The sequence below is a fragment of the Morus notabilis genome, unplaced genomic scaffold, assembly GCF_000414095.1.
Source record: "Morus notabilis unplaced genomic scaffold, ASM41409v2 Scaffold758, whole genome shotgun sequence".
NCBI classification, from domain to species: Eukaryota; Viridiplantae; Streptophyta; class Magnoliopsida; order Rosales; family Moraceae; genus Morus; species Morus notabilis.
Window position 1 is genome coordinate 320708 of NW_010365805.1, and position 27828 is coordinate 348535.

General features: G+C 36.5%; 2 protein-coding genes across 2 annotated transcripts; both read right to left on the reverse strand.

Annotated features, from left to right (window-relative positions):
- Positions 1–9227: 9227 nt before the first annotated feature.
- LOC21399945 (dof zinc finger protein DOF3.5) lies at positions 9228–10235 on the reverse strand. The gene has a single exon (XM_010108689.2). The coding sequence runs from the start codon at positions 10138–10140 to the stop codon at positions 9247–9249; it is 894 nt and encodes a 297-aa protein (XP_010106991.1). The 5' UTR covers positions 10141–10235; the 3' UTR covers positions 9228–9246.
- A 2990-nt stretch (positions 10236–13225) lies between these two features.
- Positions 13226–27828, reverse strand: LOC21399947. The gene is made up of 28 exons (XM_024172643.1): positions 27552–27828; positions 27234–27322; positions 26692–26815; positions 25292–25906; positions 24757–25125; positions 24568–24669; positions 24254–24436; positions 23746–23887; positions 23456–23637; positions 23241–23326; positions 23047–23095; positions 22493–22559; positions 21922–22400; positions 21740–21839; positions 21436–21569; positions 20860–20927; positions 20561–20777; positions 19403–19618; positions 19110–19262; positions 18975–19028; positions 18644–18858; positions 18432–18501; positions 17827–18155; positions 17004–17187; positions 15510–16919; positions 14578–15381; positions 13849–13920; positions 13226–13735 (listed from the first exon to the last, which is right to left on the reverse strand). The coding sequence occupies exons 1-28, from the start codon at positions 27624–27626 to the stop codon at positions 13715–13717; spliced, it is 6609 nt and encodes a 2202-aa protein (XP_024028411.1). The 5' UTR covers positions 27627–27828; the 3' UTR covers positions 13226–13714.

Genomic DNA, 27828 nt, shown 5'->3' on the forward strand with positions numbered 1-27828 from the left:
TACCTAAATCCATGGCAGTAGAAAAATCAACGCCTTCGCAGAAACTCTTCGATGATTGATGAATGGAACGGGTTGCTATCTTTCTCAGTCAGACCACTTAATAAAAGTCCATTATGATTAAATAGCCTCAATATAATTGTTATAAAATATGTGGCTCACAATTATTACTAATAAACGTAATTTGTAACATTTATTGATTACTTTAATACTTATACATCAATAGGTATCATTATTTTAGATATAAGCTATTGAACCGATGATTTTATAATAAATTAAATAGTTGATTAAAAAATTTATGACAATTAATTAAATTAGACATTAAATTTCGTTACCCATCATAGAAACTTAAATGTTAAAAACTCATCCATATATATTTGGTATATACTACAACGGAACTGGTCATTTAAAGACTTGGTGAGGGTCAAATTAACAACTGTCATTATCATTATGTATAGCCTCCATATTTCGAGACTTTTATTTAATCAGACAGCAGTTATCTTTCGCAACGATATATTTTATTTTTCATCTTTTGTTTCTATTATCGCTCAGCTGATCAAATTCAAGGACACGCGAAAAATTAAAGGTTTGATCAGTTTTTCAGTTGCCGAAGATAAATAATCAAATCAAATCAAACAATTTTAGGCTGACACGAGCCTCAACAATCAGTCAACATAATATAGCTTTGAAGTATTAATTGACCATCAGGTGAATTTTACACGTCAAAGGACTATAAACTAATTTTCAAAAAAAAAAAAAAAAAGAAAGAGATAGCTTTTTTTTTTGTTTTTTTTTTTTTTTCTTTGGGAAGTTTGAGCTGGGAATTGAGTCTTAATTATCAATATAGACCAAAACCAGAGTTTTATGTGGTTCATGTAATGTTTCTCATTAGTGGTGGAAATGAATTTTAGCTAGCCTGGCTTCTAGGATCCATAAATATTCTTGAGAGCAGACCTCTATATATATATATCGATTAGAAAAGCTTCCTCACCTTAGGAAATTATATTTTCTAATAATAATTATGGACTACATATTTATAATAATTATATTAACGTTATTTAATTAATTAGATTAATTAAGTGGTCTAATTATGGAGAGCTTAATAATCTCTTAACTGGGAATGAGCTAAATTGGTAGATACCTAATATTGGCCCAATTAAGTTTAATGGGAGCCTAATGAGACAATATATAAAGAAACTTAGGTTATGGTCCCCAATACATCAAATCATTCAGCTGTTTCCCCTCTTCCCCATCTAGAGAGAGAACGCCCATTCAAGAATCTGGTGAATTGACTGAGGAAGACAATAACTCGACGTGCTCATTGTCTTAGAGAATTCTACTGGAGATTAAAGCTGCACCAATGGAGACACGTATTTGTTCTAACCTATTTTCTTAGTAATTTGGTGTGATGATTCCTGGAATGTTGAATAAGGATTTAAATATCCAACAAGTGATATCAGAGCGGTCATCATATTAAATTATTGAGAGAATTTTCATCTCCAATATCTCCGGTTGAACATCATGTAGATTGATTCATATGATTTTACTTTTATCTATGAAATTTATGACATGCTTTATTTTGTTGAGAAAAGCATGTATATTGATAATCATATGAATTTTTTGGTAATTGATTTTAATTAAAATTTGTTGAATAATTTCAGATTAATTGTTATTCACAAAATTGATTTTCTAAAAAATTAGGAATTAAGGAAATTTGGTAAAGGAATTTATTAAAGAAGTTTTTTTTGGTTGTTTTAGGAAAAAAAAAAAAAAAAAAAAAAAAAAACATTTCCCCTTCTTTCTTCTTCTCTTCTTCGGATTGAAGATTGTGGCCGGCGGTAGCCTTGGCTGCCGACATTGAGGAAATAAGGGCGCGGCCATTTGGTTACACCGACGGGCTAGCCACGGCCTGTAGCCGCAGCGGGATAAGGAACAGTGGCAGCAAGGCCGCCGCATAAGGAAAAAATAAAAAAATTTAAGGCTAGCGGCAGTATCTACCGCCGCAGGCACTGTGGATGACCGGTCGTAGCCTTCTGGTCGCGCCAGTGACGGGAGAGCCGCGGTGTACCACTGTGGTTGCACACAGTGGCGGCCTAGCGGCCGCCACATCTGGTAATGGGTCGTGACATACTGTCATGACCCTAGGGCTTGAAGCAGCTCTGGGTTGCGGCCCAGAGCTCCCAAAAAAAACACGGGCCTATTTGGGACCCGTGACAAAAGAAGCCAACATAGGCCCAACCTATTGGGCCTATGCTTCAGTGAAGGGCCGCAAGTATATACCTGCGGCCATAAGGGAGGTTTTGGGTTTGTTTTAAACTCAATTTTGGAGATTTTGGACAATTTTTAACCCATTAAAAAATTAAGTGCAAATTAATTAAAGACTTCACAGAATAAAATGAAATTCCGGTTCCTTATTATTTTGTTTTATTTAATCATTATTGCACTTAATTGTCTTGTATTTTAAAATAAATTGATTGAAATAATATTGTTGCCAAAATAACCTCTGGTGTGGATGTTAATTTTTTTTAGAATATAAAGATGTGTATGCCTGTTATTTTATGCGAATAATGATCAACCCAAAGGAAGGTTATTATTTGGCCAAATAATGGGTATACATGTGGTAATAAATATGTGACAATTATAAGGTTTTCTATGTGAACAATAGTCAGGCCAAACGAAGGATATTGTTTAACAGGATTTATTGTCAATATTTGATTACTGAGCGGAGAGTACCACTTATAAGCTAATATTTCTGCTCGAAAGAATAAATGTCAATGTTATGCTAGGTATCTTGAAAATGGGTCCACCTTCCTTCGCATTGTTTGTTTATGTCATGTATGACATAAATATTGATTGTGAGTATGTTGTTTTATTTTGTTCTCTATTCAATTTCTACTATTGCTGCTAATGTTTCTGCACAAATAAATATGATCACTATACTGAATAGGAAGAGTTTAAGATATGGAAAAAGAACGTGGAAATCATTCTCGGTTGTATGGATTTAGATGATGCACTAAGGATAGAGCGACCCACTGCCACTACAGAAATTCTGAATGTGGATAAAATTGAAAAGTGGGATCACTCCAACCGCATGAGTCTAATGATCATGAAACGCTCCATTTTGAAAGCGTTTCGGGGCTTTATTACTGAGATCGCTAATGCCATAAAGTTCCTCAAAGAAATTGAGCAATATTTTGCCAAGAATGAAAAAATGGAAACGAGTAATGTTTTGGCAAAACTCATTTCCGGGCGGTATAAAGGAAATAGGAACATAATGGAGTACATAATGGAGATGTCTAATCTCGCTGGGAAACTGAAGGCACTAAAGTTAGAGCTATCTATTGATCTGCTCGTGCACTTAGTTCTTACTTCTTTTCTTGCACAATACGGTCAATTTAAGGTGAGCTATAACACCCAAAGGGACAAATGGACTCTTAATGAGCTCATTTCACATTGTGTGCAAGAAGAGAAAATACTCCAGCGAGATAAGACTGAAAGTGCTCATTTGGCATCAACCTCTCAGAATAAGAGAAATAAGAGAGATAAGGATACTGCAAATGGAACACCCAAGCAAAAGAAAGTAAAGAAGCAGGATGAGGAATTTACCTGTTATTTCTACAAGAAGGGAGGACACATGAAGAAAGAGTATTCCAAATATGCCGTTTGGCGTGAAAAGAAGGGAAAGACTCTCGTTACGGTTTGTTCTGAAGCTAATTTAGCTTATGTACCTAAAAATACTTGGTGGGTAGATTCTGGTGCTACTACACACATAAGTATGTCTATGCAGGGTTGCTTGTGGAGCCAACCGCCAAATGATGCTGAAAGATTCATCTTTGTGGGCAATGGCAAGAAAGTTCCAGTTGAAGCTATCAGAAACTTTAGATTATTATTAAAGGCTAGTGTTTATTTGGCTTTGAATGAGACTTTTATTGCACCGTCATTTGGACAGAATCTGGTTTCTATTTCTAGTTTGGATAAATCTGGTTATTCTTGTTCTTTCAGAATTAATAAAGTTAGTCTTTTTCATAATTCAAATGTTATTGGTACTAGTTCCTTAATTGACAATCTTTATATGCTTGATACCGTTACTTTTGTTAATGAAATTTTGCACACTAATGCACGAGGTACAAAGCGAAAATTAAATGAGAATTCTGCCACCCTATGGCACAAGCGTTTAGGTCATATATCTAAATAGAGAATTCAGATGCTTGTGAATGATGGAATTCTTGGTCTCCTAGATTTGACAGATTTTTAGGTTTGTGTTGAATGCATTAAGGGGAAACAGACAAACATAAGGAAATTAGGTGCTGACAGAGCTAAAGATGTCTTAGAACTTATTCATACTGATATTTATGGACCATTCCCTACAGCTTCTTAGAATGGTCAACAACACTTTATTACGTTCATACACGATTATTCAAGATTCAGCTACCTATACTTAATACATGAGAAGTCACAGTCAGTGGACGCTTTCAAGGAATTTAAAGTCGAAGCTGAACTTCAACTATGCAAGAAAATTAAGGCAGTAAAATATGATCGTGGTGGTAAGTACTACAATAGATATGACGGATCAGGAGAACAACGTCCAGGACCCTTCGCTATCTTCCTAAAGGAATGCAGAATCTTCCCACAATACACAATGCCAGGTAAGCCTAGCATGAATTTTGTTGCTAAAAGACGAAACAGAACTCTTATGGACATGGTAAGAAGTATGATTAGTCATTCTTCTTTACCTGAATCGATTTGGGGAGAAGCACTAAAGACTGCAATTTATATCATTAACAGAGTTCCAAGCAAAGCATTAACCAAAACCCCTTATGAACTATGGATAGGAAAAAGGCCTAGCATTAGACGCTTACATGTTTGGAGTTATCCAGCTGAGGCAAGGGCTTACAAGCCAAATGAAAAGAAACTGGACTCAAGAACGGTTAGTTGTTATTTTGTTGGATACGCTGAACGCTCTTGGGGCTTTAAGTTTTACAATCCCACTACTAGGTCCTTCTTTGAGACAGAAAATGCGAGATTCCTTAAGGATATTGAGTTTGGGGGGAAGATAAAATAAGGAATGCTATCTTTGAGGAAGAGGATTTTGCTTCCTTTCCCAATATTGCTATTGGCAATGACTAGGCTGTTATTCCAGCCATTGTCCAAGATGCAACTCCAGTACAAAATAATAATGATCAGGCTCTTATTCCTAACATTGTTTCAGAACAAGACAACAATGAGGTTCCCTCTACAGCATCTATAGAGTAAACCCAACAACCTCAAGAAGTGCCATTAAGGAGATCGACTAGAGAAAGGAGAAGTGTGATTCCATATGATTATATCGTCTTTCTCTGAGAACATGAAGATGGTGCAGGCTTAGGGGAATATGATCCTATCAACTTCCAACAAGCTTTAAATAGTTCTAATGCTCAAAAGTGGATTGTTGCCATGAAGGATGAGATGAAATCCATGAAAGACAATGACGTTTGCGATCTTGTCGAGTTGCCTAAAGGAACGAAACCCATAGGTTGTAAATGGATATTTAAGACCAAAAGGGATTCGAAAGGTAACATCGAAAGATATAAGGCTTGTCTAGTCACCAAAGGATTCACTCAGAAGGAAGGCATACACTACAAAGAGACTTTCTCTTTAGTTTCTTCAAAAGACTCTTTCAGGACAATTATGGCACTTGTTGCTCATTTAGACTTAGAGCTACATCAGATGGATGTTAAGACAACGTTTCTCAATGGCGACATTGATGAGACGATTTATATGGTCCAGCCAAAAAACTTTGTAACTGGAGATTCAAAGTCTATAGTCTGTAAGTTAAAAAAGTCCATCTATGGTCTCAAACAGGCTTCCCGTCAATGGTATCACAATTTTCATCAAGTTATCACCTCTTATGGTTTTGAGGTGAATGTGGTCGATGATTGTGTATATCACAAGTTTAGTGGGAGTAAATTCATCTTCCTAATTTTATATGTCGATGACATATTACTTGCCAGCAGCGATATAGGCTTATTGCACGAAACCAAGAAATTTCTCACTAAGAATTTTGAGATGAAGGATCTTGGTGACGCCTCTTTTGTATTAGGAATACAGATACTACGAGATCGCTCTCGAGGTATCCTTGGGTTATCATAAAAGGCCTATATCGAAAAGGTTCTCGACAGATTTGACATGAAGAATTGTACATCAGGAGATATGCTCGTAGCTAGAGGAGACAAGTTTAGTCTCAGTTAGTGCCCCAAGCATGAACTTGAGATAAAGGAAATGGAAAAGATTCATTATGCATCAGCAATAGGAAGTCTAATGTATGCTCAAGTTTGTACTCGTCCCGACATAGTATTTATAATGGGAGTATTGGGCAGATATTTAAGTAACCCAAGAGTGGATCATTGGAAAGCAACCAAACCGGTTATGCATTATTTGAAGAGAATAAAGGATTACATGCTCACCTATCAGAGATCAGACAGTTTAGAGATCATCGGGTGTACTGATTCTGATTTTGTTGGATGTCAAGACAGTAAGCGATCCACGTCAGGCTATGTTTACATGTTGGCATGAGGAGCTATTTCCTGAAAGAGTGCCAAGTAGACTCTCATAGCTTCTTCTACCATGGCTGCATAGTTCATAGCCTATTATGAGGCATCTAATCATGGGATGTGGCTGTGAAAATTTGTCACGGCACTACGTGTGGTTAATGGTATTGAAAGACCATTAAAGATATTCTGTGACAACAAATCGGCAGTGCTGTATTCCAATAACAACATAAGCTCTACGAAATCAAAGCATATTGATATCAAGTTTCTGGTTGTTAAAGAAAGAGTTCAGAATGGTCAGATTTTGATAGAACACATAGGGACAAACTTCATGCCACTCATAAAGAATAGAGTATGAGCAGTTAGAAATAAGCATGTTAGAGATCACATTACATGTAATTTTCATGCCACTCATCCATACTCGGTCTATGTCATTGAATATATTAGTGTGGTGACCATGGAAGGTTTAGTTGCATTTTGAAAGTGACAAAAGTCACCATGATCCCATGTTAATCTAAAAGATGGACCAGATTGTACCGTAAGTGGAAACTAAGGATAAATAGTACACAGTTGCGCACCTAAGGAATAATGTATGATATAATTGTGTCCGGAATCATATGTAGCCCAAGTGGGAGATTGTTAGGAAATTATATTTCCTAATAATAATTATGGGCCACATATTTATAACAATTATATTAACACTATTTAATTAATTGGGCTAATTAAGTGGTCCAATTGTAGAGAGCCTAATAGTCTCCTAACTGGGTATGGGCTAAATGGGTGGATACCTAATATTGATCAAATTAGGTTTAATGGGAGCCTAATGGGACAATATATAAAGAAACATAGGTTATGGTCCCTAATTCGTCAAATCATTCGGTCATTTTCCCTCTTCTCCATCTAAAGAGAGAACACTCAATCAAGAATCTGGTGTTTTGACTGAGGAAGACAATAACTCGACTAAGTCGACGTGCTCGTTGTCTTAGAGAATTCTACTGGAGATTAAGGCTGCACCAATGGAGACAAATATTTGTTCTAACCTATTTTCTTAATAATTTGGTGTGATGATTCTTGAAATCTGGAATAAGGATCTAAAGATCCAACAAGTATTACATACCTTTTGAGTTTCGAAGTTCAATTATTTAGCTGCAAGTGAAAAGTCAATTCAAATATATTGAACATTGAAGAAGCAACCAAGTTGTCCCAGTTGTTCAGCCATGCATATCTATGCCATACAATTAAAATATATATATATATATATTTGTCCCAGTCCTTGGAATAGTTGATTATTACAGATCCACATATTTAGCAGTAGTAACCGATTATTTTATCCGCAAAAGAGAACAAAAAATTAATGTATCAAATAGGGATGTATGAATGTTATTAATTGATGCATTGGTACATATAGCCACTTCTTATTTTATATAACTAAATATTCACTTTATCTCTGTTATATCTTCTCATTACAGTTCAGGATTTCAACCATGATTTTAATTAAGTCCTTTCCAAACATTTTTCCTATGCTTATGAGTTTTATCTGATCATGTTTTCTGGCATTTGCCACATCGGTTCCACGTCTAAAGAATCAACTGACCTCTCTCTCTCTCTCTCTCTCTCTCTCTCTCTCTCTCTCTCTCTCTCTCTCTCTCTCTATGACTCTCTCTCTCTATGAATGAATTTAGAAGAAATTGATCTCATCAATTACTAATGAGATCATGAATCGAAGAAATTTAGAATAATCTTACTAAATATAGATTATTAATCTCATCAATTACTAATATATATATATATGTGTGTGTGTGTGTGTGTGTGTGTGTCTAATTTCCAAGCAATCTATATACCTAAGTAATCCCAAGCCGAAGGAGAGTAATATTTCTGATACTAAGCCCTGGCCTTCCGGAGTTAATTAGTTCTTAAGCACTCAACAATAAAATATAACATTCAATCAAATGTCAAACCGAATAATTAATCATCATCACATAAAGTTGCTCTCAATAACATTGCAGAATGTGGACTTTGGACTACAGCAAAAATGAATATATGTAGAATTCATTTCTAGGTTGGAGATAATTTATTATTAAAGTATAACTAGCTACATTTGTAATAAATGAATTGTGTTTGTTATATCAGATTTTACATTTTAGTAGTCACTTACTTGTCTTTGCTTGTTAGCTAGGGGGTAATTATAAATTATATTCAGTTTGTGTCACATTAACTGTTCATAAATATTTTATATAGTATTCAACAGCTACATAGAAAAGAAGTAATACGCCAAAAAAAAAAAAAAAAAAAAAAAAAAACATTTTTTTTTTTTTTTTTTATAAAAACACTTCTTTTTTTTTTTTTTTTTTAATGAATAGGTTAGAGGAGATATCAAAAATTTTTAGAACATCTCAACTAGGTTGGCACCCGTAGAAAACCTATACCATATCAAACTTCTAACAAATATTATTAATGAAAAGAAAATTACAAGAAAAGTGACAAAAAGGCAAAAACGAAAAGACGAAAACAAAGAGGTTAAACGAGATATTTAATGGAAAAAAGTACATCTTTGCGTATTTACTTGGGAAAACTGAAAGGCCGATATATACTTATCGTTTATTCTATGGTTTTCTATGTATATATATATATATATATATCTTTCAAGTTCTGTTCTATACATACAATTCATAGGTAGTATATGTATTAAAACAAGAAAACATGAATGAAAACCTCAACAAAATCAAATTTTCTCATCTACTCCTGAGAAAGTATCATGATCACTTGGCAAATCAAATGGGCTCCAACTACTCAACAAATTCTCATGATCTTGATGAGTTTGAACATGATCTAGCGGTCCGATCACTGGTAGCTGTGTTGCTTGCATGGTTTGACTAACCATCATATGAGAAGTAGACCATAAAAACTCTTGGCCGGGCAGTGGTGGCAACGCGAAATCGGTAATAGCACAATGCTGATCACTTCTATCCTGATGCTTGTGAAAAGAGTCCAATCCGCAGAAGTAAATTTGCTCGTTTCCGTCGCAACAATTTTCGGTGGACAATTCAGGAATCTGAGGCATTAATTGAATGCTGGATCCCCCAGTCATATCTGGCTCCAGAGATGGATCAAAATTATGATCATGACTACCCAATTCAGGTATTTCTGATCCAATATTACTTATAATATTATTAGTACCACTCTTGCAATCTGGCTTTGGATTCAAGAAATTTGCATAAACAAGAGCAAGATCTATATGAGACCCTGAAGACCTAGTGGAATCAGCCAAGAAATTAGCACTCCCACTATTGACACCATGATAATTAGAATGTCCAATCGGGTCAGTAGTAGTAGTAGTAGTACTTCCGTAACACAAATTTTTCGAGTGAAGACCGACGGCAGCAGCAGCAGCCGAAGACAGCCTCAGAGACTTCCCTCTCCTGTTCTTCCTGCAGCCGCCCCCGACGGGCACGTTCCTCAACGACCCGCCTTTGGTCCAGTACCTTCTGCAGCCCTTGCAGAAGTACCTCGGCTGCGTCAAGCTGTAGTTGTTGTAGTAACAAAACTTGGTGTTGGAACAGCCACACCTCGGACAATTGGGAGATATCTCAACGTTAGGCTTCCAAACTCTCTCCATTGCAAATAATACCGTTCTTCATTGAGGCCTTTTTTCAAACACTTGGAAGACAATGACTCTATCACTCTCTCGCTTTCTCTCTCTCTCTCTCTCTCTCTCTCTCTCTCTCTCTCTCTCTCTCTCTCCTGAAGGCTTTAGAGAGAGAGGGAGTAAGTTGGGCAACCATGAAATGGCGTCATTAGGGTTATATGGGGTACGATAACTGTTTTCTCGCCATGCACGTGTAGTGGGTCGATTTAAGGTTCCTAATTTTATGCACATGTCTAATGGTGGGGGGATTCTTGGGAATTTGTGTGCACCCGCGCACATGAGAGTGCACAAGTTGTGGGGATTCCTGTGCCGTTAAGGACGATATTATACATACACATATACATATAATGGGTGATGAGTCTCTGCTCCTACGGCTGATAGAAAGTGTCGGTGTTTGGGATACGTGGCAGAAGGGTATTGGTTGGGATGAGGGTGATAAGGGAAGCAAATGCCTCGAGAGGCTCATTTTAGGTGCCTTGGAGGAGCAGACAAGACCTCCTACTAACTAATAAGAAGGGACTAACAAATTTATAAGTTTTTGAGTACTAATTGAGAACTCCAATGTTCTCCTAATTCTCATTCACCCTCCAATCCCAAAGATTTTATGTCCTCTTTACAAGCAAAACCCTCCTTGTTGAGTGGGATTTTGATTTTGATTTTGATTTTTTTTTTTTGTTTAATAAGTTAAAAATGGGAAAAAAAAAACCAATCTAAGATGGTAAAAAGTACTATTTATATTACTTTATTAAAAATAAATAATTTTTATTTAATTAATAAAAAGAAAATAAAAGGCCACAATGGTACTAATAATAAGCATGTACTTTTCTCGTTAAAAAAATTGTACATGATCTTTGCATTGGTTCCCTTAGTGGAGTGATCGGAAAAAAAATGACAAATTAGGAAATAAATCCCCCTTAATCTTTGTTTTTAATTCCATGGCTCCCAAATTATTAATCTAATTTCAAAGTGCTAAATAATATCTAACCAATCATATTATATCACATTCTTTAAAAATTTTATATTTATTTCATTCTTTTAAATTTACAGTTCATTAAATGATGTGACATAATATAATTGATGCTAAATTTAGACAAATTATCTAAATCAAATTCTATGCTCCTTTATAAAAATAATGCTTCTATTGTTTTATTTTTGAGTGAGAAAAGAAGGTCTTGAATTTAAAGAGTGTTCAAGGAAAAGAATAAATCTGGAATGCCCCTCCCTGTTATCACTTCAAAATTTAGGAGAGCTTGTGGTGGATGGACTTTGTAAAGCCTATTATTAATTGATCTTGAAAAGTTATTGGTTTAGTACGATATATATCTAATCTAATCTATCTAATTTCAATTACGTAAATAATTATATATATCTAATCTAACGAATTCACCAAAAAAGATTACTTTTGCAGTACATATTCTAAAATTTAGTTCATTTTTCTGAAATTCTAAACAGAAATTTACGAGAAGATCAAAACATTTTTACTCCTAGTGCAGGGTACCACTTAGAAGTAATGTGATATATATATATATATATAGCTATATTTATATGTGGAGTAACTAGGGTTGGCATGATTCTTGTTATTTAAGTTGCGTTTGGTACGAGGGTTTTAGAACCGGAAACGTGATTCTGGTTCAAACCTTTGTTTGTTTGCAAAAAGTAAAAAATAGTTATTGAAATGGTTTTAATTCAATGTTTGAATTATGATGTAATGTTTTAAACCAGAACCACCCAAAAAAATAAAATTACCTCCCCCTTGATTTTAGATGGTTCAAACCTCTAAATCTGATTCCGGTCTAGAACTATGGTTTAGACTCCAACATCAAACCATAAATCATGATTCTAGTTTTAAAATTAAATCCATCATGATTTGAACTCTCATACCAAACGCAACCTTAATCTTTGTAGTTATATTGACTTTGAACATATTAGAACAATATTGAAAGGAATTAAACTATAAAATAATGCATGGTTCAAGCGTGGGGACTAGCATTTCTTAAAGGAGGAATGTCTCATAAGTCGGTTGTTACGGATACGCAACTTAGAAAGGATCTCTTGGATCATGGGCTTCTCGGATCCGTAGCTTTTGTGAACATAAAATAAAATAATCACCTTTTGCAGTGCAATGGTTTATGCAGAGTATTGTGACTTGTGAGAATGTCAATAGAGAAGGAAACCAATAAAATAACATAACATGCTTGGCAAGCAGTATTTCTTAGGGTCCTAAAATCTAATCCTATTTTCATGTGTATCTTAGAACGAGATTAATGAGAGCAATGACGTGGATGTCGGACACTCACTAGGAAGTGAAGCTTGGTAGTTGGTAACTAAATACATACAAGGTAGGGCCTACTAAATATATATATATATATATTCAGAGCATTCACATTGTTTAAAGGCGAAACTCCCTGATGAGTAAGATATTGGCTTAGTTTGACTACTGCTTCAGGGAAAAAGAGGGGGGAAACAAAACTCCATTACCCGGGAAAAGATAAAAGAAAGATTAGAAGGTCCAATTTCTTATGGGAAAAGAACATTCCCGTTTGATTCATTGGTTTGAATATAAAAATTTGAACAAAAATTTAAATTTTATGAGAGAAAATCCTGTAGCAAAAGAGTTCCAAACAATAATTCGAACCTTACGCATGGGTTGTAAGTTTAGTAACAACCACAACCCGACCAAAGCACTAGCCCTCTTCAGACTTCGCCAGACCATCTGAAGAAACCATGACTAATTAACCAGACAATTTCTCAAACTTATACCAAGTTGGTACTCTCTCCTCTCATAACCAGCCTAGTGGTACAATATAATATTTGCATAATGTTTTATGTATATAAGAAAATATGACCACTTGTGTTGACGTCATAATCGAGTCAATTTGAGAATCAGTATTAGCATTACCCCTCAACCCGAGAACGTAAAATTGACACATTTTTTAGTCTGGTCAATTCTGCGAACCTTAACTCATGTTTTGTGTGAGAATATTATCTCGACAAAAATTAGTTAAGCAAAAAGCACAGTACTAAAAATTAGCATTACCCCTCAAAGGAGAATTAATTCCGCAATCCAAGAATTCTTCACTTTTATCTTGTGAGAAGCTTGGGCTACATAAACAAACTAGAAACTATAGACGAAATGCATTTGCCACGGATGAATTAGGTGAGGACTAAGTAATTACATCTTTTAAAGAAAAAAGGCAAGGAATTCAATGATACACCAAAAAAGAATGAAACACATCATGTAAAACGTCGTCCACGGGCATGGCCTTCTTGCATTTAGTAGAAGACCCGAACCAAGGTTCCAAACCATTTAAGGTTGAGAGCAGGTCAAGAACCATCGAGGGTCGCAATCCTGCGTAACCAGGCCACCGCACACAAAGAACAAAATTACAAAACAAAAATTTTTATAGTACATCAATAGTACAAAATTTCAGGGGGTAAAAAGTGATTGAATGAAGCTAAATCCTACTAGAGCTGCATTTTAATTTACAGGACAAGTAGCTATAGGCCCCCAAGTCCGAGCATCCTTTACTTCTATATCTTCTCCCTATAGTTGGCCCAATCTCTCCTGCAAGCCACAAGAAGTCGCCGTATCAGAAGAGCATAACATAAGGAGATAGTAGTAATGCAAATTATACAGAAAGTTCCCAAAAGGATATTTACAAATATCAGAGAGAATACCTGAAGCATTTGCATTAACTTTGGATGCTGCTCCAAAAGCTGGCATAGTTTATCCCGGTCACTCAACAAAGACTGCCAAGGATGAAATATAAACAAAACTGAAGATATAACAAGGTATTACCGATCAAACGCATCTAAAATTTTTGGCTTGTAAATTAGGAGTGTTCAAGAAATCAAAAGAACCTCAGAAACTGACCAAGCTAAATCAAACCAAACCAATTAGCTTTTATTTCAATTGGTTTGGTTTGGTCAATTTGAAATTTTCCATTTTTTTTTTCAAGGCTTGTTAATGGTTTTACATATTTCAAGCCATGGAAAAAGACCAAAAGTTCTTTTATAATCTTTTTAGAAAAAATATTTCTCATACTTGTATTTCTCTCTATATTCATAGATGTTATCTTTTAAGCTGTTTTCTTATGTTTTTATAATTTGAGACATTTTAAATAGTTAAAAATTCTATAAAAAAAAATGCTTAATTTACAAGATCAACTCAAGTTTTTTACATGTCAAGATTTATTCTAATTATAAGTCTAAAGTGATCAAAACAAACTGATTATACATAATTTGGTATGATTTTGTTTCATCTAAAAATTTCAAAATGCGCAAAACCAATTAAAAATAGATTACTTTTCGTTTGATAGGTGGATTTTCCCCTCAAACCAACTAACTATGAACACCTCTAGATCTATAAAATAAAATAAAAAATAAAAATAAAAACAATCAAAATACCTGAATAGCTTCTGGAGACTTGAAAAACTCCTGTAATGACATCCCTGAATCTTGTTGCTGTTGAGATGGAGTCTCCATAGATGGGTTCATGACTTGAGGTTGAGCATGTTCAATTTGATGTTGCTTCAGTGCATGAGAAAACTCTTGCTGCTGGGATTGGTAAAACGTGCTCATGGGGCGAACTTGTGGTTGTTGCAGCATCTGTAAGGACTGGATTTGCATGTGACCAGGGCTTTGCAAGGACACCCCTGGTTCCAACTGTTGAGAAGCTTGAATAGGTGGCCTAAGGTGTTGGGGTGGCTGTGGAGGACGTGGAAGTTGAGGCGGCTGCAGCGGCTGCAACTGACCAAGGGAATGAATAGACTGAATGGAGGACTGAGGAATGGAGAGATTCTGCAAGATACTTGGAGGATTTTCAGCCTGCTGAGTTGGAAAGTTTCCATAAAGATTCACAGGGATTGAACCCGGCCTATTAAAAGCAGGGTGTTGTAGTTGGGGAAGAGCTGCATAAGCATTTGCTCTGGCCCCGGATGAAGAAGGTGCAACAGAGCTCTGAGGAAGCTCAGCTGTTCCAATACCCATCTGATTGTGCGCTAAAGATTGAGAAGTAAGAGTTTTGTTTGATGCCATATTATATGGACTAGATGAGTAAGGAGGTGGTGTAGGAGGAAGTGGGGGAGGTGGCCTAGCACATCCACCAGGAGAAGTGATGGAAGTCCTTGAGAACTTAGAATCTGCCATGGGAAGGGAAGACCCTAACGATGTGGAACTGTTGTTGAATGTGGAAAGATACTCCGGATTAACCTGTCAAATAAAAAAAAAAAGAGAAGAAAGAAAACAACAACAAAGTTGTTACATGAATGCATATGTACCAGAAAGATGTCGCCATTCATAAACAAAAAATTCTTTAAGAAAAGACTCATTTCTCATACTTGGAAACCCGGTGGAAACGGCTGCTGGACATCAGTCATAGAATTCACATATGGGGATGAGTGGTTTGGAACTGAATCAGAACTCTGAGATATCACAGGTGCAACTGTTGGAGGTGGTGGCATTGGAGGTAAAGGAGGTTGATTTAACAGAAACCTCTGGTCATAAAGCCCTTGAGACCCTGTAGCTACAGGTACGGTAATAGCAGGTTGTGGGATGTTCTTGGGAGGTAAATTTTGGGGAGTCATCCTAATATCCACAGGTAAATGCGGTAATGATGTAGATGCATTACTATATACAGAACCAGGAAACCGAGGATTGTTTATCGCTGCAGAAGAATCAAACCCGCCAGAAGTCTTGACTGTTATGACATTCTTCATGTCGTCAGACTGCTCAAAATACTTCTTATCTGAAGAAACACTTGGTTCTCGAGTCAATGGCTTTTCAGGACGTGAAATTGACATCCTGGAAGAAAATTCACTGTGTGTGTTTTCATCCACATTAGATGCTAAGGGTGTACCCAAACATGAAAATTGACTACTCTCATGAACATCACTCTCTGTTTCTTCAACAATAGAGTGTGGAGAATTTTGCTCAACGATCATAGGAGCAGGCTGCTGCAGATTATCGTCCAGCTGAGGAAATGGTAATTTGTCATCAGATTCAGACTCATCACCATCAAAAACTATATCAATCCCATGAAGATCATCGTCAATATCCGTCTTCAGTTGCTTAGGTTTACTGGACTTCTCTGGAGCTGTCTCACTCAAAGGAGCGGCATTCTTCACCTGTGTTGTTGGATCCGCAACAACCGCTGACCCAGGATTCTGGCGCTCCCTCTGTCTAGCCATAAATTCATCCACATGAATCGAAGGAGGTCTTCCACCAGTAGCTCCTACTCGCTGGACTGCAATTACATTAGAGTTAGCAACACCATCAACATTTCTTTCTCTTGCAACATAGTCATCCACGTGCATAGAGGGGGGCCTGCTACTGTTTGGTTTGCGCTGCCGAAAGGTATCCCTCCGAGTAGGAGCAGAAGAAGTAGTGGATGACCCCAATCCTCGAGCAAATGAATTTTGGGTTGAAATCTCTGCTGGTAAATTTTCTCCTCTAGCACGCCTATTCGAACCTTCCGCCAATGGCATTTTCCTTTTTGCAGAAAGTGTCGTCTGTGATAACCTATCAGGTAGTGTTTCTGGGCATTCCCACAGGAATTTTTCTTCAAATCCTAGAAAAAGATTGTCTTCAGACTTTTTGGTGCTGACATCTGACATCAAATGGATGTTTAAAGAAAACAGGACCTCATCAGACGTCGCAGGAACCCCATCACTAGAAAATACATCATCCACTGTTACTGAACCAGCAGGCTTTTGCAGCATCAACAACAAAGACTTTGTAGTATCTAAAACCTGTAGAACGTTGACAACATCAGTAATTAGCAGAATACAGGAGAACGAAAGTACTTCAGAAGTATAAATTTCAAATTAATTTGCCTGATATATAGCAGTTTGCTTATCATGGTCGGCTATATATTTATCAGCTTCAATCTTTGAATTCAATAGAGATGTTAATTCATGTAGGTCGTTTATGTTTTCTTCAGGAGCCCCATCTGTTCCATCTCTAGCATCAGTAATGCCAAAAAGAAATTTCAAGGCAACCACCTGATCCAAATTCAAACTGCGCAACAAGCAAATCATAAGTCTGGTCAATTAATGAAATCCAACGGAAGCAATGTACAAAAACTTTTCAGAAATAACCAAATTCTATGAGAGGTGGGGAAAGTTTTTCAGAAGACGGCAGAATAAACTCTGCTAATAGACCTATAACCTTCTTAGAAATAAAAAAACGAGGGATTTAGGGGAAAAGAAAAACTTGTAAGAACAAAAACCAAGAAATTACTTTGAACTTTTCGGTAAGAGCATAATTACAAACCACTACTTGATAAAGTATATGAGAGAAGTTCAGAGTGGCTTGATAAAACAAGATGGATAGAAGTCACAACCTTAATACTGCTTTTGTTTAAAATTACTTGAAATTCCATTACACTAACCAATGTCAACACTAGGTTGTCCTAAAGTAATAGATGAAGAGACAATGCACTTAAATATAAACTGCTAGAGGAAAACGATAAATAAATAAAAAAATCACCCAAAAAAAAAAAGAAAAAAGAAAGAAAGAAAAGCAAAGACTAAACTCTGAAGACAAAAATGAAAATTGAAAATCATAGTGATAATGATAACTTATTTCTATATTTAGTTTACATCAAAATCCAAGAGTGCGCTATAACATGTAAGTTGCCAACAAGTAAGAACTCACCTTTTCCCATCCATACAAAAGAATAAAGAACCCAAAGACAATGCACTGATAGACTCAATTGCATAATCTGTACAACCATCTTTATCAATTGATTGCAACAATTTCTTCCAGCAATACAGCAAAGGGGGCTTTTTTCTCCATTCAAATTCATTAAGAAAACCGTAATTTCCAATGCTGTCCCTTTCATATCTTTTGTGTGATCCAAGTTCCTCATTTCCAGATACGATACGATGAAAAATAGCTGCCAAAGAACTCTGACCCACAGTAGAGGAACCTAATTCTTTGAAAGCAGTAAGACATGCAAGTAACTCTTTTCCAACTTGTAGGACCTGGGGAAAAACGACATCCAATTATCATCAGTAATCAATATGCCTAAAAGAATGTCAACAATTATATTTTTTTCCCATCTTCCGAAGATATGCATTTATATATATATGTATACATATGTGTATGTGTGTGTGTTTATAGATAAAGCATACACAAAAGGATTCAATCACCTGCAGAAGATAAATAGCAGATTAACTCAGTATATTTGTATGTGCATATATATATATATATATATATATATATATGTACTTATGTACGTAAAAGGAGCAGGAAACTACCTGACAGAACTTGAGGAGATAAGATAATATCGTCAGAGAGTCTTCAGTGCTTGCTTTTTCAAAATCATTCCTGATACACCGCTAGAGTATTTTAGAGAATGCATTGTTCAACAATGTAGTCTAGCTCTTAGTGTGTGTGTGTGTGTGTGTGTGTGTGTGTGTGTGTGAGAGAGAGAGAGAGAGAGTAAATAATATGTAAATAAATTACTCACAAATTATACTTTCCAGCATGGTGTCTAGATGTTTGAGGAGACCATAATAGTGAGAAGGACTTGAATACAGGAACACACCAACTAAGCATAGTAGATCCACATTTAGCTGAACTTCTACCATCTAAAATTTGTTTGCCATCTGAATCAGTGGCAGCAAAACACCTCCTCAGCACTCTAGTTAGCATCTGAATGAAACCCTCCTTTAACAAGAATGCCTGACAAAGAGGTAAATTAATAAGCTAAATCTGTTTCTCCATACATGAACAGAAAAAGGGATCCACACACAGCCAACAAACATTTTCAAGACCAAAAGCTAGCAATAGATAAGAACCTTGGTATGTGGATGCTCCAATAAGCTAGCAAGAAAATCAAGATATCTGTAAACCTGAAAAGAACAAGGAAAAACATTGAATTTTATCAAAGTAGCTTTATTTGCAGGATGGTAATAGTGAGAAGACAACTTGACCTTGAAGACATCCAATTCAGATGAAGACGAATCAGAAACACGTTCATTGACCCATGACAATATGGGTTGCAGAAGCACAGAAAATGTTTCGGGCTTTTGGAACCCAATGCGTACAATAAAAACACGTAGCATGTCTTGAATTGCGGAAAGTGCCTATAAAGAGGAATATCATTAGTTATACGACGTGATACAAACAACCAGCATTAAAGGTAACAAAATTACACACACCACCCTTCTCTGTTGAAAGTTCTAACAAGAGAAGGGAAACAACAATCATATGGGAAGTGACGTACACAGATAGCATAATGCTGGATAATCTGGGCAATTTTGTCAAGCTGTGGCATCAATTGACCAAGCAACTTCTCCAGGTGCACAGGCTGAAGATACCAGTTGACCTTGCTTTCTTTCCTAGGTCCCAATAATGTCCCAACAGACAATGCTCTAAGGGGACTCAACAAAGGCAAACCATTTCTCCAAAGCCATACACCTTCTTCGGGCAAAAAATCATTCTAGCATTGCCAGAAAGAAAAAAAGTAAAATGGGGAAAGAGCAGTTAGAAGTGAGGGTAAAAAAAATTGCAAATTAGATCTATTACACAGTTAAAATCCTGTAGCAGCATCAACATACCCAGTGTCCAAGAAGATAAGTAACAATCAATAACCCTTCATAATAAAAAAATAATGAAGGCTGATATGATTTTTTTTTTTTTTTGGGAATTGTTTTGAAAGGATAAGTTGAGGCGCCACAGGTTTAAGCAAAATTTTTAGCCTCGAGGCTTACGGCTCAAGGTGAAAATTAAAAGGATTTCTCCAAATCAGGTTGAGGCGAACTGATTGTGCTGAGTAAAACATAGGCGAAGCTCACTCTTTTCATTTATATCACTTTTGATGTTGTCCAACCGAAAATCCTACTTATTTTCCATTATATATGTTTACTTTGTTCTTTGCATGGCTGTTGGAGATGTGTTTTTGTCTTGATAGCTATTTTTTTAATTTTTCAATTTTTTTTTTCTCTTTCATAAGCCTCAACACAAATTAAGCTTATACCTTGTCCCATAAAGGCAAAACGCCAAAGTACTCAAACTAGTCTATTCACATTTCTGAAACAGAGCACTAAAAGTATTCAAGATTATCTGTAATCCATTTATCTTCATCACCCATAACAATAAAGTAGTTTGCAATTTTTTAGGGCAGCGGCTCAGCAGTAACCAATATAATCCAGTGCATAGATAACAATACCTCTTACAAGCACAATTAGGAGCTAACCAATCTTCTTCTTGCTAGTTGCTTCTTGGCAAGCTTAGCAAAAGGTAAGGCCAGCTTATGTAATTTACTTGTATATATATACATATTTATACATATGGTTAGCTCACCAATCATATTAGCACAAAAAATTAAATAAATAAATAAAAACAACAACAACAATAACAAAGAAAATGGAATGTAACTCACCAGAAGATAGAGCAAGCTGCAGGTTTCCTTGGGACCCAACGTCAGCAGTGTAGTAGATTGAATGCTCGCAAGGAGGGAATGGAAGAGACCGGGAGACCAGCCATATACTGGCCAACAAGCAAGTGCCGATGCAACGAGATGGCAAATAGCCCCAAAACCAAGGGCAGAGTCCGGATAAGTGGAGGATAAGTCTGCAGCACATGCTGCTAACTTTGGACTGTGTTCAACGGAATCAAATTAGATCATACAAAAAAAAATATTGCCACAGCCATAACAAGGGTAAGAAAATATGTCCTTACCTAACTTCTTGATGTAGTCGAAGCAGGGCCTTCATTAGTTTGGTATTTCTATGCTGCTCTTCAGCTTCCTATAATTAACAATGAAATAACTCAAACCTTCAAACAAAAATCAGGACAATTGCTTTAATCGCGTGTAATTTCAAGAAAATAGAATGTGTATAATCCCACATTTTAGATCCAAAAGTAACAGTCATATTAATGCTTTGAGTTTTCTGTGCCAAATTCTTCCTTCCATTGTTTAAAAGCATACACAGATCTACTTTTGATTAATGAAAAAAAAAAGAGGGTTGGAGTGAGGGTTGAGATTTTTGTGTTCTTGGGGGGAGGTTTAGATCTACAATAGCATGTTCTTTGTTTTCTCCCTCCCGTTAATCACCAGTTGATCCATTGAGATTGTTAGGCAATTGGTTGAGATTGATAGGCAGTCACCCATGATCCCAAATGGAGGGAAGTGGCTAATATTTCTTAACAGTACTTCTTCATCCATATGTCCTCTTCCCAAATGATAAGAATGTAAGCCATTCTGAAACAAAAGGCAGTTTTGTTTCTAAAGAGGATTAACTAAATGCAGCAAACCTGTAAGTTCTGCAAGAGGTTGATCAACAACACAAGGGAAGGAACCAAAAGATCAACTAAACCCTGCTCGCGATTACGTTCCAATAGTAAATCTGATGAAGGATTGCATTCTGTGCCATCATCAACAAGGTAATCTGTCCAAGAAACAAAATACGTTTGAAAAATTGGATTAGAAATGTTCATAAAATTACAACATAGACTCTTTGGTCAAAATTTTAAAATTGCACAAGTTAGTAGCGCATCACTGATAGCAAGCAACAAAAGCGTTCACAGCAAAAGAAATACAAACATATAAGCCACATACCATAACTGTTTGAAGACCTCTCAAGCATGAACCTACAGTTGACCAGAAGAGTGTAGATGACCGTTATCGCACCTTCATCGTAGAGAGCAGCAGCGACAGACTATATTCAACAAAAAAATGGATAAGCAACATATAGATTTGCAATTATAAATTAGAACCATCTGAAATGTACAGTTACATACCGAGTTCTCAGAAATGAAAGCCAAAATTCTTAAAGCTGTTGTCAACTGTACTACAGAAGAGTCCCGGAGGATTACTCCATCAAAAGTCTTCTCAGAGATGAATTTTCCAAGATTCTCCATCACATTAATGTCAGAGCCGTTGGAGGAATCTCCAATAATGTTTTCTATATCAGTCAAATCTGACACTATTGTGGTAGTCGAATTTAAGAGAGCATCTCCTCCAGAAGCTAAGACAGCAGCGTACCGCAGAAGCCCAATAGCCCCATTTTTATGATAGACTACACCAGCATCAATCCATTCCAACAGCCTTGTAGGAGCATCTTTTCTATTAGATCCTGGAGATGAGGAATGTAAAGCCCTATGGAGTTCTATTGCTTGTCCAATCCAAGAACCAAGAGAAGATGCAGTTGAATCAGCAACAATTACTTCAAAAATCTCAGCAGCTGAGTGAAATATTGCGAGATTTAGGGGCAAAGCTCCTGAGTATCCAGAAAAACAAGCGAATAAATCCAAAAGTAAAGAGTAGTGAACAAGAAGCTAATTTCAAACACAACTAGAGTTAGCGCATTACCGCTATTATTGGCAACTTGCTCTGGTTCCTTGACAGAATGCAATGCTTCAATCAAAATTTTCATGGCCTACAGAGCATACAATTAAATTGTTACAAAAAACTAAAGCATGTAACTACACACGATGATTTAACAATGATTACATGGAGAACAAGATTCACAAGACTGGATAACAGCTGCATTCCTAAAGTTCGGAAAGCATTAGGGGCTGCATACATGATATTGATGCTAAATTTGAAACTATCTTAAAAGAGTACTGAAAATTACACCAAGCTTAGGTAATAAGTTCCTCCGCATGTGTATCAAAGGCCTGAGTATGAATTGAACACAGTCCATGTGCCATCCAAATAGGTCAGTAGTGAGAGAGTACCTTTATATTATCATGGATACTTGGAAAATAATATACACTAAAAAAAGTAAATATGAATAAATTATACTTAACAATGATCACGCCTGTTTGTTTCCTTCCCTACGGTGACTGTTTATATAAAACAGAGAGTTTTATGGTTCCAGGTAACATACAACTTTACTTTTGAGATAGTATTTGAGTCGGTACCTCGGGAAAATATCCCACAGCCAATAAAGCCTGTCGTCCACAATCAGACCTGCAAAGGATGAGAAACCCCTCGGAAAAATACCCCCCAGCCAATAAAGCCTGTCGTCCACAATCAGACCTGCAAAGGATGAGAAACCAAAACCATTAATATTGTGTTGCAATCCAAAATAGCAACTTAAGTTAAGAAGTACCACCTTGCAAAATCACATAGTTCCCACAAGATCCATAAAAATTCTTCCGAATGCGGAGATGATGTAAGCAACCGATCTATGGCATTAACCTGCACAAAAACATGAAAATCTGCTGTTTTAGCAGCCGGTCTTTAACAGGAAAACATTCAATTTTTTATTTTAATCTTTTTTATCGAAAAAGATAGCATTTAGAAGCTTGAATGAGGAAAGGAACTAACCACCCTCAAATGCATCCTGATTATCATCCCAACTTCCTTAGAACTACACAAGAAACCCTTGGCAGTTAAAACAGATACATATCTAAGCGGAAGACAAGTATCCTTGTTTGCATCATCAGCACCTTTTAGGGCATCCATCAATGTTGCACAAAGATCAGGTTGTTGTAGCAGGAAAATGAGACCTGGTTAAGAGGTTAAGGAAACATATTTTGTGAATATAAGGATATCTAGATCTCAAACACACACACACATATATCAAGAAGTAACTATAACAGATGGTAATAAAGGACCTGAGCGAGAAAAAAGCAGCGCCATAATTATGGCCTCAATAGATGATGCAATATCCACAAGTACATCCATAGCATGTCCCACTTCTGAAGTTGATGTAGATGCTGACAACAATGCAACTGATAGAGGTAGAAAGCCCCTCTCCTGCATCAAAGACAATATAGCACCCAAAAAGGGGGAAAATCAATATTTGAAACGTAGAAAAAGAGAACAATAAATATATATCCTCAAATATCTAACTTCAATGAAACTAGTATAAGACTCAATCAGAAGATGTCAAAAAATATGTGTGTGCGCCTTTTTTTTTGGTAATTAACTACTGTTCATTGCTAAAACAATTACAATGAAGGCATATGTGTTTGTATGCTTGTAGCCATAATTTTTATAGACTCCATAACTAATTAAGAAAAAAGTATTTTGCCCCCTAAAAACCTCTCAGTTCAAGTTCAAAAATAATTTAATAACCAGAAAAAAGAACACTATAAAAGGAACACTAAGAGGGTAGTGTACCTTGAGAAGTGTCAGCAAATGTAAATCAACATCCCTATTTGAAAAGCAACAATCTGATGATCCAATCAAGCTACTGGATGCCTTATATGACAACAAACCTTCTGTTTGCCCCAGATTCAGTAACCTGGCTGCACGGGCCACTGGAGAAGGGTCTTCAATTGGACTACATGAACTTATCGATTTCTGCAGAATACTTGTCAACAACAATGAACTAAGAATTAAAAATAAAAACTTATTTGACAATGGAAAGAGGAACTATATATTACGTGTTTCATACATGGCCAGAAGAGAAAGCAACAAAAAGTTCAACTGACCAAGAGCTTTTTGAGTTGAGAGTTTGCACTGATAAGCATGTCCATAGTAGTTGTAACCCTATCACCAGTAGAAATCCCTTCCAGTATACATAGAACTGCAGACTGCAAAAACCAATACTGTCAGAGCATACCAATTCAATAGTTTTAGTGCCATGCAGAAATGTGCTAAACCTAAACTGAAATGTATACCTCAAATCTTGAAACAACTTCATAGAATCTTAACCGATAAAGAACATTAGTTGCAAGAGAAGCAACAGCATATCGTGGTGGTTCTAACAACAGATTCACTAATCCAGTATAACCTTCACTAGTACCAGTTGGAAAGTTTTCATCTTCGCGAGGCCACCAACCTAAAAAGCCTTCACAACCAAAAGAATACCCTGTAGCCTGTTCAACAACTCCAAGTAACAGTAATGTGGTAGCAGTGGAATTCTGCCGGTCGTGGCCAAGAACATGGGCAACCTGCTCCAATCCCCCAGCATTGACAAAATGAAAGCAGCTTGCTCGACCAGAGCACAGAAGAAGAGTCACACTTAATCCCAAAATGACATATGTACTCTGAAAATCAAGAAATGAATCAAAAATGATTATAAGGCAGGAAAGGAGGGAAGAGAGAGAACTGCTTATGTGTATCAGCAATTTAGTAAGAGGACGAACGACAGAATATAAACAAATATGTATATATACATATATACATATATATACTATATATAGTTAAAATCACCTGTGAGATCTGGTGATTCCCGACACATGTGGACTCCCTCCTAAAACAGAAGTAGTTCCTTAACATATCGACCAACTGTTTGGAAGCAGTCAAATCAGTCTCGGATTCAAGAAAAGAGCCATCTTCCAACAAGTTGACAGATGCCTCCCCTGCCTCATGTTTATAGAGCTCAAAAAGATCCTTTCTGGCTTCACAAATAACACTCTGCAATTGTTCATAATTATTCGACCTGCCCCAAGCATGGGTGACACAAGATGATGCTATTGAGACTAAAATGCTAACAATTTTAGACAATCCATTCGCTAGATTTGGCAACTCCCAAATCTTCAACATTAGCTGTAAAAGTTGCTTAGCCTCAATAGACATATCTGGTGGAGGGGAAGGCAGAGACAAAGCCTTCAAAGCTGAAATAGGTTGTTCCATTGTCAAACTAGATGAACGTAAAGCCAAAGGAAGGTCCTCAAGTTTGCCATCAGCTGAGCTAACAAGATTACTTATGGAGCTATCATCAAATTCGATGTTAAATTGGCCCAGATCCTCCGCTGTATTTCCATATATGACCAAACTCAGACTACGGTAACTACCCCTTACAACCAGATGGTTAGTGACAATAGCCTGCAAATAAAGGTGCTAACTCCTATAAGCACTACAATGACAGAAAGAACTTAAAGAATAGTCAATAAAAAAGTAACCAAAAAAGGGTTAAGTTCTGAAACGCATAGACAAATTTAAACGGTAAGGCCTAGGTGAATAGCCTCTTAAATGGGAAAACTAAGCAAGAATTTAAGTTCAAGCATTGTATAAAGCTGTTTTGACATCTTGTTTCATCTGCACTCCACCTTTCTTTTTCTTTTTTCTTTTTTTCAAACAGAGAAGAAACTTCATTAATGATTAAAAAATTATGTACAAGTACGACAGAGGAAGAGTCCCCCTGAGAAAACACTTATGACATTACAAAACTGAGCCCCAGTCCATCCCTCTCCACCTCTCTCTTCCAAGAACATACCAATGCTTGGTGGTTGCCATTGACATATGATTAGTCACATGTACCTTGAGTGAACGAACTTATGCATTCAATAAAAGTATTTAACAAAAAATTCCTCCCTCCATGAGCGAATGTTTTGACTTCCACTAAAATACAAGAAAAATGCTTGGGGACACCATGGTGCTAAACACCACCACTAATAGAAGGTGGGACCCACACACTGCGGGACCCACATTTTATTAGTAGGTGGTGCTGAGCACCACCAATGCCCAATAGCATTACTCAAAATACAACTACTAACTCTCATTTGTGCTCCACAATAGTTCGCAAAGAACTTCTTTGCCAGAGATCTCTATAGTGCAATACAATAGAAAATCCAAACAGGAAAAAGAAACAGAATAATGCAACAAATTACCTCTACTTCTAGCACATTTGACGATGAATGAGAATACAGAAAAGGCTGACAGAGCCGCCTGAACCTCGTCTCTCCCTCGCACTGAACAAACACCTCTAGAGCAAAAGAAGGAGGTGAAGTAGCCCTATAAAATAAAATGCACCAAAAGAATACATCAAAAGCTAACACACAATGTCACTTGAGCATCATAGAACAAACACTCCACAAACCTCTTCTCATAAAATATCACACAAAACCCTCAAAGTTGAAAAGAGATATTCACAAATGAACCATATCAACCAACACAAACACTTCTCTACTACATTTCCTCCTCTTGACATAAAAAATGAAAACCTCTTCTATTTCCGAAGAACGAACGCGGGCAATAAAAACAATCTAAATTCAAAAAGAATCAAGATATAAACTAAGTCAACTAACTAACTGACCTAACTACCATACAATTCTCATCATCCAATATCATATTTAAAGTTGGGTTCTTTTCGATTTTCCGTTATTTTGCTTGAAATTCATATACTTTTTTGTAGGTTCCTAGTGGCACATACCCGACAAGTGTAACTGATTGGGAAGTTGAAGAAGCATTCTGTTCCAGGAACTCACAAGCAGTAATCACAACCGGTTCGGTAAACAACACCTGAAAAAGACAATTAACATCAAATTAGTAACACTCAAATAATAGAATTATAAACCAATAAACACAAAAATGACAAAATAGCATAAAATTAACAAGTGAAACAAATCTGTACTTCGACAAGCGACGAATTTCATGAAGAAAACTGAAATTAGCCGAAAAGTGAACAATTGAAACAGAAATTGTTGAGAGAGAGAGAGAGTGAGTGAGTGAGTTAGAGAGAGAAACTAGCCTCGTCGACGTATTCGTCAAGATGGGAATGGACGAAGTTCTGAGCGAACAACACGCACGGCTCCGGGCGGCCCATGATTGAAGCTCTGATTCGGATTCTTCAAGAAACCATGAAACGCGAATCTCTCTGGTTCGAATTCTAGGGTTTGGGGGGCGCTTTGGGGAAGAAGGTCGGAGTGTTTTGGTACTTTCACAGCGTTTGTCGCCGACCAGAGTGAACGACGGAGGAGGAAGGAAGGGACGAGGGAAGGGAAGATGGAGAGAAGGAAAGGGGTTTT

What these genes read in the sequence shown, in the direction of transcription:
- LOC21399945 (XM_010108689.2), bottom strand. Translation starts at nt 10,140, where the DNA reads ATGGAGAGAGTTTGGAAGCCTAACGTTGAGATATCTCCCAATTGTCCG.
- LOC21399947 (XM_024172643.1), bottom strand. Translation starts at nt 27,626, where the DNA reads ATGGGCCGCCCGGAGCCGTGCGTGTTGTTCGCTCAGAACTTCGTCCAT. An exon ending in TTGACGAATACGTCGACGAG is followed by an intron (nt 27,323 to 27,551) that starts GCTAGTTTCTCT and finishes TGTCTTTTTCAG; the next exon opens with GTGTTGTTTACCGAACCGGT. An exon ending in AGTTAATGCAAATGCTTCAG is followed by an intron (nt 13,736 to 13,848) that starts GTATTCTCTCTG and finishes TGTGGCTTGCAG; the next exon opens with GAGAGATTGGGCCAACTATA.